Below are 10,780 nucleotides of genomic sequence, written 5' to 3'. Positions count from 1 at the left end.
TACCTTATCTATGGTTCAGAAATAGAATTTCATTCTGATAATTAATAATAAATTAATAAATCCTATATCTAATAAATCCTATTGTAAAAAAAAATATGTAGCTAGATAAGGCTTTAACCGAAGTTTGGCTCTTTGTAGTGTCATTAACCTCAGCTATCTCAAGAGACTGTAGCTAATACTAGCTAGCGTCAACAAAACGACACTGTTTTGAGTAAAAATTAATGCCTCTAATTACAATAGACCTTCCACACAGTTATTAAACCAAACACATGATACTCATTTGCAAGTTTTTGGCTTTTTTTAGATGCCAAAACATTTTTGTAACTGGAAAAATGAAGGCTAATATGACTGTAGTATGCTATCCCAGAATCAAATTAGAATTTCCACGGCCAGAATTCCAAAATTCTCTTTAGATTTCCTCTCTTCCCCATTCTATCCAATAATGACACCTAATACTTAAAAATAGAGCAAGTCAGATTAGACAAATCTCATTTACTTAAAATTTCCAACTGACAAACAGATTTAGAAAAATATATACAAACAGATTACAACAACAAGACTAATAAACGTAAACTTTTACTTTATGAACTTCTCTGTCTTCACATTCTCTTTGCTTATCGTAATAGTAGAAAGTATTGTCCCTTCTCTGTAGTTTCTTAACAAATCCAGTTTCTGGCCAACACTCTACCTAGAAACAAAACAAAAAGGATATACATTCACCTGAATGTACTCACACTGAATTACATTTGTGCATTACATTGTAAACAATACAGCATATACTTGCATGAAAAAAATCATTTGCATTCAAACACTGCTTTACTATTGAATTAACTTTTAATATAGATTAAGAGCAAGATATCAGAAACCAGTTTCCCTGTCTAGTATAAAGTATTGTGAACTGAAAAGTACAGAAATAAGTTTCTAAGACTACCTGATAAACCCCAAGTAATTTAAAAATGGACTAGTGAAAGTTAAAAAATGTATTAGAATAAAACATCAGTTGCTCAGTAACTGGGGAAACTAGAATATTCTGCTTATAAAAGCCTGACATTTAAGGATTTCTTTTGGAATCTCTTATCATGAAAAATATTTATGTCATGCATTTTATTAGCAACTTGAGAAAAATARAGTAATCCTGGGAAGTCTGAACAAAACTCGAGTTAATTTTTAACTGAAATAAGTGCTGTGACTTAACTAATGTCAGAGTTTGACTGTTCAGAGTTTATGGCCTGCCATAAATCTTAACCAGACTGATTCTACCATTCAAATTACTGGATATCCTTTTGCACTGGTAAAGGACTTTTACACTGCACCTTCCACTGTAGGATCTAAGCATAAGACGACAGCATTAGCTGCATCTTATTTYGCACATCTACAAGTTACTGTTTTAGGTCAGTTAGATGAAGAGTAACTTTGTTAGGAAGATTCTGCACCCACRTGCACAAGAAGCTAATATAATTTCAAGTTGGACTTGGGAGACTAAATGCTGCTTTGGGAAATGAACTTCAATAGCCAGATTCTGAGGGTGCAAAAAAGCCAAATTATACTACATGCAATTCAGCTGTAAAACTGAAGTTAGTAGCAATGAGGAAGGACTGACTGAGGACCTGGACACTGAGCTACTTTCTTATCCAGGCTTCTTGGCAGTATAACAGGAAAGCTTTAGAAAACTACCTTTGCTGTATTCTTTTCTTCAACATTGAACTATTCTTTTAGATGACAGCTTAAACTAGTCAAAAAAATATGGAAATATATAATGCATCTAAATGCAGAAGAGAGAAGGGGAACATAAACTCACGTTGGCTAGAGTTTCCATTTAATTTCTGTAGAACAAATTACTCTGCTTAGTTACTAACAGCTAAGGAATGCAAGTCAAATTAGGTGAGGAAACAGAAAAATGTATCAGAAATCTCTGAAAAAAAAGAGGAGGACATCTGAGACACTTTCATGTTTATTTAATCATTTAGTACAAAACAAAGAAGTTTCACAGTTCTAAATCTTACCGTATCAACTTGCTTTACTTGTTTATATTCAACTTCATCTCTGTAGCCAGCTTGCTGAAATCTGTATAAGTTCTCTACCTCATCTGACCATTTTTTGGCATGACATATAGACTTTGGTTTGATATCAGCTTTAGCCATGACTCCAGAACTGTCAGACTTTTTCCTGAAATCAGATTTTTTAAAATGARATTAAGGATACTCCAAGCTAATCATTTTGTTTGGATCAGACACCAATAGGCATATCAAAATCAAGACGAGTAAGGAAAATACAGATAGTGCAGTAATACCTTCCCTCAAAGTCTGAGCTAAAGCCCCAAACCCACCATAAGCAGTCAGGATCAGATTAAACGCACTAGTTGCTCTCAAATAAACCCAAATCACCTACATTTCTATTTGTAAAAAATTTTTATCTTTTTTTTGCTTGAGGTTGGTTGGTGTTGGCTAAAATTCACTTGAGCCTATTTACTGCTTCTTCTCCTGCCTCCCTGGGAATGTCAGCTCATCAGGTTTCTTTTCTTTCCATTGAAAAGACAAATGAAAAATGGGGCTGCTACTGAAGAACAGCTATACTCAGATCAGGAAAARAAAGGTGGAAATATTTTGCTAGGTACATGCCAAAGGCAGAACTCTTAAGAATTATGTTGGATGAGATTAAGGAGGAAAGGCATAGAATCTACCAAAACTCACCCTAATCTACATTTGCCCATTCAAGAACGTGTAGTGACTTCAACACTCCTGCTCTCTGCACAAAGTCCCCTATGAAATTGTTCAAATACGCTAAGAAATGGTGAATAGGTTAATCAAGTGTTAAATCTGAATGACAGCAGACTATGACTAGCTCAATGACAGATAAAAMCTAAACTGCAAAAGAATAAAACAAAAACAAAGCGAAGCAGAAAAAAAAGAAAAAAACAAAATTAAACAAAACCCCTGAGAATTCAGTGAATTCACTGGAAACACACCAAGGATGGCTCTGAACTATATTTAAAAAATAGATAAATACACATATCACATGAATCATTTGCCTGATACTTTATACCTTATAATTGCAGTGCATTAGTTTTCTTGAGCATATCTTACTCTGTTGCTAAATGAAACTCTAAATTGCTTCAGATAGGAAGTTCTATGAAATGCTTTAGTATCTTGCAGATACGATCAAAAATGAGTCCTCTTAGCTCTGTATCATCACCAACCTTCAGCTCAGTAATGAGAAAAGGTATTTCTCAGAAAGGCAGAAATGAAAGAAAGGAGGGAAAAAAAAAAAAAGCTTCTGTTTTTTCAATGAGAAGACTAACAGTCTTCTTCYCCACACTTAATAAGTTGCCTCCAAATCCTGCACTGAAGGTAAAATTCCTATCTAGCGATTACATCAACTGAAAGCTTGAAAAATCAAATGCTGATGTATTATTAAATCCATAAGTGATTTTGGGCTCTTGCAAGTGCAGGAAAGAAATTACACTCTGGCAAACAATACATTGGGAAACCGGTATCTGGAATTACTTTTATCCTAACATGAAAGATGCAGACCTCTGCTGTATCCCTCTAAAGAGTGTGAAGGCCATTGGCAAACAGCAAAAGAGCCTTCCCTCTCAAGGTCTTATTAAAGATCAATGGAGAAAAAAGGCACAGGAAGGCTCTCTGCTAGCAACACTACACTGTTTCCTGCAGTTCAGTGCTCCAAATCTTCTATTAGGCACAGCAGTCTTACTGGCTTTCTGTAATTGAAAGCAGGCGTTTACTAATAGAGCTCATTTTCCCACCCAGTCATGAGGAGCCATGTGCACACTACTATGCTCTGCAAGTATTTGTGTTGTAAGCAGTATAGTCCTGAAGGCATTTGCCTCAATGTTTCTTTTCCTCCTCCCTTGCTCCGGGGCCCTTCTATAACCATTACAGAATTCCTCATGTGCTGTACACCTGTTTTTATATGAAGACTGCTGTCAAACTGGACTAACTGAAAAAATATTAGTAAATTAATAATATTAAGATGAAATATTATTACTACTAATAAATGCTAAGCTACTATGATGTTAGAAGCTTCTTACAGCAACTTACATGTCACTACTTTTGTGCACTTCTGTACAGGATGTACTCAGTTCATCTAATGAATGTGCGTCTTGGGTGCATCTAGACGTGCCTGGCACTTCCTGACTGACCATTAATTCAGATGCCCTGTAACAGGCGTTCCTGCCCCAAAACACACGCAAAATAAAGGTCAGATATTCCAAGTATAAGCTTAGTGCATTCAAGTATTAAGGCGGCCACTCTGATACTTTCACACCACTATTTAAAGCACATTGTCTCTGTAAACTTCCCACCTATATCACAGAATCACAGWATATTCAAGGTTGGAAGGGACCTCTAGAGATCATCTAGTCCAACCTTCCTGCTCAAGCAGGCACACCTASAGCATGTGGCACACGGTGGCATCCAGGTGGGTTTTGAAGACCTCCAGAGAAGGAGACTCCACAACCCCCCTGGGCAGCCTGTTCCAYTGCTCTGTCACCCTCACAGTAAAGAWGTTCCTCCTSACCTGGAGAGGTGTTCCTCCTGTGCTCCAGCTTATGGCCATTACCCCTCGTCCTATCGCTGGCCACCAGTGAAAACAGCYTGTCCCCTTCCTCCCTGCATTCTCCCTTCCTGAACTTAYACAYWTTAATCATATCCCCTCTCAGCCTTCTCTTCTCCAGAGAAAACAGGCCCAACTCACTCAGTCTCTCCTCATACGAGAGATAAATACAATACCAGAGTGCTCTACTCTGTGTGCATATGTTTAATTCACTAGCAAACTTCCAGCTGCACTAGTCCYGCGAGCAGGGAGGGGCTGGCATGACCAAATGGACGCGGAATGGCCAAATGTCTGAGGTGGTGCATGGACAAGGAACCTGGGCATGGGCGTGATTTAATGCCCATGCTAATATTCAACAGGCTCATGGGATCTTTGTGAACCATGAGAGGGAGGRGAGCACTGTTCACTAGTGACCCTCAGTCCTGACCACCTGGAGACAGTTTGACAGAACCAACAGTTTGTGTTRTGCAAGTTTATGTGGGTGCTGCTAAAGATACTGTTTTTAGTCTGCYGGTCTGCAAGGCCAGGCACATGCATGTAGTGTGAGTAAACTCCAGTTGGCTACTTGCTGAAGCAGCAGCTTGCACCTACGGGACTAAGACAGGAGAATTCTCTGGGTACTGCAGAGAACTGGTTTTGACTTCCCTTAACAATATTAATCACCCCCTGGAGTTGGGCAGCTAAGAACAGCTTACTACTTACTTATTTCAAATTCTTGAAAAGATGCAGCAGTCCTCTCTCACTAAATCAGTCCTCCTACAATGCTACTGCTTTTTAGCTTCTTTTCCCACCTGTGTTCCCTTTGTTTCCTTAAAGTTCACAAAGGAAAAGAACATGTCTCCTAAAAAATGAAATTAGTTAAGTACTCACCACCATATTAGTGAGAAAAAGGGAAAAAACAGGGCAGGAGTCCTACTGTCCCAGCAAGGGGGAATGATCCCCAARGGAAGATGTCCCCTAGGGAGAGTGACCTCTGCCCTGAAGAGCCTGCAGGTTGAGGGCCTGCCAGTTGATTAACCAGCCAGAGGCTGATAAGGGCAATTCTTGCTCAGTTGAACATAAAGAGAGTTTGTTTCAAAGATCTGTGAATAAAATAATGCCCAGTGTGAAAGTGTTTCCCCTTCAAATGCAGCTTCAGCTCCCCCCCCCACCACAATCATATCCCCAACTTCCAGCTGATCTCCATGGTCACTCCCAGCCCTGCTGCCACCACAACTGTGACCCCCCAAACCAGCCCCCCATCAGGTCTCTGACCCCCAGACCTTGCCTCCACCTCTAGGATCATCACCATGACCTCAGGACCACCACCATGACAGTCATCCCAATCCCATCACCGTGACCACGACTCTGCCTGGCCACTGTGCCAGCACCTCACCACAACCACAACCCCCAACCCTTACCTGCCGTGGTGACACYATCCCCAGCCTCACCTCCACAGTCACAACCCCCAACCCCTGCCCCACCACGGTGACACCATCTCCTGTTTTACCTCCACAACCACAACTCCCACCCSCTACCCTGCCATAGTGACAGCACCCCTGCCTCACCTCCACAACCCGTCCCCCAACCCCACCATGGTGACACTGCCCCAGCCCCGCCGTGGTGGCGCGGACCGCAGCCTCACCGCCCGCCCATCACACAGCTCCCGGCGCAGCGCCCCTCACCGCCCGCGGAGACCCCCGCGGCCACGGCCGCTCCCAGCGGCTCCCCGGCACCTCCCGCTGCGGCCGCGGCCGGGTCCGCCCTGCCCCGCGGCGCCTCCGCGGCTGCGGAGCGACCAACGGCCTCCGGCGGAGCGACCCAATGGACACCGCGGCCTGGACTAACGGCCACCGCGGCCTGGACTAACGGCCACCGCGGAGCGACCCGACGGCCACCGCGGCCTGGACTAACGGTCACCGCGGCCTGGACTAACGGCCACCGCGGCCGCGCGTTGCCAGGCAACCGCCGCCGTTGCCGCTTTAAGGAGAGCTGCCCTCCTCACCGGCAGCCTGATGACGTATGAGCGGGGGCGCCCTGTGATTGGCCGCGGTGCGGAGGCGGCGGTAGCGGCACCGGTCGCGCTGCCGGTCGCGGCGCCATGAGCCGGTTCGGCGGGCGCGTGCACGAGTACCCCTGGGTGTCCATCGACCGCTTCGACCGGCACAACCTGCGCGCGCGCGCCTACTTCCTGTCGCACTGCCACAAGGGTGAGCCCCGGGGAACGCCYCTCCCCCACCGCCCCGCCCCAACGGCCCCAACGGCCGCGGCGGCGCCGGCGCCCCGGCCTCACCGCCCGCCGCTTCCCTCCTAGATCACATGAAGGGGCTGCGGGCGCCCGCGCTGAGGAGGAGGCTGCAGTGCAGGTACCGGGGCGGGAGGGGGTGTGAGCGCTCGCCTTGTCCCTCGAGGCTTGGGGCAAAACTGCCGCCGCAGGTTGGTGCCCTGCGGAGCGGCGCGGGGCTCCGGAGGACGAGTCCTGCCCGCTGCCCATTGCTCTGGGAATGCTCACCGCCTTTCTTGTCTTCTCACAGCTTGAAGGTTAACTTATACTGCTCACCCGTAACTAAGGAATTGCTGCTGACTAGCCCAAAGTACAAGTTTTGGGAGAATCGCATTGTAAGTTTTATGGTTTTAGTTTAAACGTCCCAAGTTATGGCTCTGGAGAGGAGGAAACTTTCCTTCCCTCAGAAGTATTGTTGTTGGTGGTGTTGACACGTTTTTTCAGGGGTTAAACTTAGACAATGCGGTTGAAGTCCTGTTTTACATGAGGAGTATGATCTTCCTGTTCAGACTCTTTGTCTAAAGAGTCAAAGATCTGAATTCTTTGTCTAAAATGCTTTTTGAGGTCTGCATCTGATCTGGAGCAAGGAAGGGATTTGATGGCTGAGTGGTTTTTGTGGTTTCTGGCAGAGATGCCAAATGCTACAGGCTTGTGCATGTACCAGCTGAGAGAATTCTTACTGCTGCCCAGAAATCTGGGGTGTGCTGTCCTGTGAGTCCATCTAGCACAGTAAAACCCCCAAAGCCAWGTAGACAGCTTGGATGCAAGGCTAGAAGGGTGGTGACAGGAGGATTTGCTTTCTTGTCAGGAAAATTGCATATAAATATTGGCTGGCACAAAGGGAAGAGCCAGGGGATGGAGGAAGGAGGCACCTACTGAGCAGCATGAACCTTGCAGAGGGTCACAGAACATCTGTGCTGAAGGACTCTGGGTTTCAGTAAAGGATGAAGCAAAACAGGGGATACATCTGCTATGTACGACTTGTCAGTAACATAACCAGAAGCCATTGGGAAAAGGGGAAGTCATGTTGTAGCAGCACAGAGTCCTAGCTAACCTGTGCTCCGTGCATRGGATATCTCGGGCTTTGCAGCCTTCCAAAATAACGTGCTTAATCCAGCCAGAGAAAGCCAACCTGAGCTCTGTTAAGGTCCAACACATGACCTTTTTTAAGCATGCACACCTTATCCGTGTTTTTCCATTTCATTTTTAGATATCAACTTTTCTTTTTCCTTTCCAGTGGAAATGCATAACTCACTGCAGGGAAATGAGTGTAATTTTACAGGCTTAGCATTAGCCACAGTGGTTTCTAAAGATGTCTAGGCAGTGAATGTGTAGCCATAAATATGAAACAAAGTGTTCAGTACATCTTGTGATGCATTTATTCATTTTATTACAGATTGCATTGGAAATTGAAACTCCTACTCAAATTTCTTTAGTAGATGAAACATCTGGTGAGGTAATCGGTTACAAACAATATTTGTATATTTTTAAYGGACATTAACAATGTTTAAAAGAGCATGGGAAAAACTTGTGCTTGTTTTCCCCTTCTTTTCTCCATTGTGTAGCTGGGGGAAGTAGGGAATTGTTCTGACTATGTGGGTGAAAATGTCATCCATGCTCATTACAGTGTGAAAATAATGCTAGCCCATCTCTTCCAGAAAGAAGATATAGAGGTGACGCTTCTACCAGCTGGGCACTGCCCAGGATCAGTCATGTATGTCCTTTCAATGTTCCAGATATCTCTGCTGGCAAATCTGTCCTGTAACCTTCTCAAGTACAGTTTCTTCTAACTAGACAAAGTTAGTGAATGTAAAGCTCTTATTTAGAAATGTGGTAGCACCCTCCAGCTTGGGACAGCATTGGAAAACCTCTGTGCTATCTGGAATCTGTCCTGACAGAAGTTATTGCTTTCCTGATTGGGCAGAATATCGTTCCCTATAYATTTATGTGCACCTGTAGTCAAGGAAATTGCTACTGAAAAATGACCTGCAAGCCTGTGGTTAAGAGTAAGCTCTCCTATTCCTAAGTATGACATGAAAAAGTTGTTGCTTTCTGGCTCAGATGCCTTTCAGACTCCCTTGGCTGCAGTAGCTGGGCTGCCCCTTGCAGAACCAGTGGGGTTTTTATGTGCAGGCTGCTCAGAGTYGATCAGGGAGGCTGCATCCCGAACATACTCAGTCTGATCATTGCATTTTTCTGAAATTACCTTAGGACAAAGTTGAGTCCAGTATTTCTACTGCCATGCACTTTCTCTGAAATTTCCTCCTCAGACTTCTCTTAAGTACCAAATTCTCACCTGGCAGCTGATGTTTTTACACCAAGTCTGACTAGACTGTTTCTGTTTGTAGGTTTTTGTTTCAAGGTGACAATGGCACTGTGCTGTATACAGGCGAYTTCAGGCTTGCAAAAGGAGAAGCAGCCAGAATGGAGCTTCTGCATTCAGGGACCAGGTAACAGAAAAATAACTACATTTTAATTCAGATTCTAATGAGGCTTTGGCTGTCAATGAGATTTGGAAAGAACGATTTGAACATATTTAGCATACATGGAGAATTTGTGAATAATATCCTCTTTTCATTGGTTTTCTAAATACATCAATATGTAATGTAAATACATTTGCAGTTGATAGTGCAGTTACAAGTCCCCTTTGGCTTGCTCTGTATGGATAAAGAGGAAGAATTCTCCCCTTTTGAAGAGAGGAGAAAGGGTGTATCTTAATGCTGTGAAGTACTGCTTGCTCTGATGTTGTTTCTGTCTTTCAGTGTAAGAGACATCCAGAGTGTGTATTTGGACACCACTTTTTGTGATCCCAAATTTTATCATATACCMAGCAGGGTAAGTCTAAATCGGCCATTAGGGATAATTACCCAAGCCTCTGTTGTGGATGTTTTGTATGCATTTTATAGCATTGCACTCTTGAAGTATTTTCAATGATATTCACAGTGGTTTCTGTTCCTTTTAGGAGGAGTGTTTAAATGGCATCTTGGAGTTGGTTAGAAGCTGGACAGCACTGAGTCGCTATCATGTGGTGTGGCTGAACTGCAAAGCTGCCTATGGATATGAATATTTATTCACAAATCTCAGTGAGGAACTTGGAATCAGGGTAACACTTCTGTAATTGTTGCTTTAAAACGGACCCTGAATSATGATTGTGTCCAGTTATTGAGCTAAAAATGCCTATTCAGTGGTCTGTTGCATGTGAAAGTATGCCCACTTTCATTAACTATTCTTAAAAAAAAGTTGTACTGAAGTACATCTGTGTTCCAGTTAGTTAGTAGGAAGAAGTTAGTTAATCTCCACTTTTCAAGCTCAATGTTTATCTCTCTCCCTTACATCTTAGGAGCCATGAGAAAAGCCTTCTTGTCTCCAAGTGACACTAATAATTAGCAGATATCAAAAGTCAAACCAGTCAAAAAGTTACTTTCTCCTTCTGTAGCATAGGAGGTATGTTCTGCTTGTTAATGTCAAACATCTTGGGGTAGTAGTTCTCTAATGGGACATTATTAGTGGATAGTGATTGTTTAAACTGTTCAAATATTTGCCCAATATTTGCTGAAGGCAAACCCACAACTTTATAATTATTCTCGCTGCAATTTGGAAAATGCATTTAACTAATTAAGAATAAATGCTGTCTCTTTCTAGGTGCATGTGAACAAACTTGACATGTTCAAAAATATGCCAGAAATCCTCTATCATATTACTACAGATCGAAACACTCAAATTCATGCCTGTCGACACCCTCGGGTGGGTATTATTTCACAAAGCTATGGAAGACTGGCTGTAGATGCCAATATTTTGGTGGTGGTATTGTTCCTAAAGCCCCTCTTTGCTCAAGGAGACTTGAAGCAAATGTTGGTGTAATGCAAAAATGAGTGGGAATTTTAGTGGGCTAAATGCTGATGCTAGAAATAACATTTCAATGTTTCAAATATAATCATTGTAATA

At 43.1% G+C, this 10,780-nt stretch overlaps 2 protein-coding genes across 6 annotated transcripts in view; one reads left to right on the top strand and one right to left on the bottom strand.

Annotated features, from left to right (window-relative positions):
* Positions 1-237: 237 nt before the first annotated feature.
* On the bottom strand, positions 238-6,608 carry MEIG1 (meiosis/spermiogenesis associated 1). 4 transcript variants are annotated; one of them, XM_026033286.1, is made up of 5 exons: positions 6,557-6,608; positions 5,443-5,654; positions 4,059-4,190; positions 2,004-2,166; positions 238-688 (listed from the first exon to the last, which is right to left on the bottom strand). In XM_026033286.1, the coding sequence occupies exons 3-5, from the start codon at positions 4,160-4,162 to the stop codon at positions 560-562; spliced, it is 396 nt and encodes a 131-aa protein (XP_025889071.1). In that variant the 5' UTR covers positions 4,163-4,190; positions 5,443-5,654; positions 6,557-6,608; the 3' UTR covers positions 238-559. The 4 variants fall into 4 exon arrangements, with proteins under 4 accessions (XP_025889071.1, XP_025889072.1, XP_025889074.1 ...); XM_026033287.1 differs by lacking the exon at positions 6,557-6,608 and adding an exon at positions 6,237-6,274; XM_026033289.1 differs by lacking the exon at positions 4,059-4,190.
* A 263-nt stretch (positions 6,609-6,871) lies between these two features.
* DCLRE1C (DNA cross-link repair 1C) overlaps positions 6,872-10,780 on the top strand; it is a 9,599-nt gene continuing 5,690 nt past the window's right edge. The window contains exons 1-8 of one of the 2 annotated variants that reach the window (XM_026033267.1): positions 6,872-6,917; positions 7,086-7,170; positions 8,232-8,291; positions 8,494-8,549; positions 9,184-9,285; positions 9,598-9,670; positions 9,798-9,938; positions 10,478-10,579. In XM_026033267.1, coding sequence (XP_025889052.1) covers positions 8,548-8,549; positions 9,184-9,285; positions 9,598-9,670; positions 9,798-9,938; positions 10,478-10,579 — 420 coding nt within the window. In that variant the 5' untranslated portion in view covers positions 6,872-6,917; positions 7,086-7,170; positions 8,232-8,291; positions 8,494-8,547. Of the gene's footprint in view, positions 6,918-7,085; positions 7,171-8,231; positions 8,292-8,493; positions 8,550-9,183; positions 9,286-9,597; positions 9,671-9,797; positions 9,939-10,175; positions 10,280-10,477; positions 10,580-10,780 lie in introns of those variants that run through there. The other variant, XM_026033268.1, reaches the window with a different exon arrangement.

Source organism: Nothoprocta perdicaria, unplaced genomic scaffold, assembly GCF_003342845.1.
Source record: "Nothoprocta perdicaria isolate Ctin4 unplaced genomic scaffold, notPer1 scaffold_127, whole genome shotgun sequence".
Classification (NCBI taxonomy): Eukaryota; Metazoa; Chordata; class Aves; order Tinamiformes; family Tinamidae; genus Nothoprocta; species Nothoprocta perdicaria.
This window is presented reverse-complemented; position numbering and strand designations above follow the sequence as displayed.

Excerpts from the sequence above, each read along its gene's own strand:
- MEIG1 (XM_026033286.1), bottom strand. The coding sequence starts at position 4,162 with ATGGTCAGTCAGGAAGTGCCAGGCACGTCTAGATGCACCCAAGACGCA. Across the intron at positions 2,167-4,058 it reads GTGCACAAAAGTAGTGACAT|GAAAAAGTCTGACAGTTCTG; the intron begins GTAAGTTGCTGT and ends ATCTGATTTCAG. Across the intron at positions 689-2,003 it reads AAGTAAAGCAAGTTGATACG|GTAGAGTGTTGGCCAGAAAC; the intron begins GTAAGATTTAGA and ends TTTTGTTTCTAG.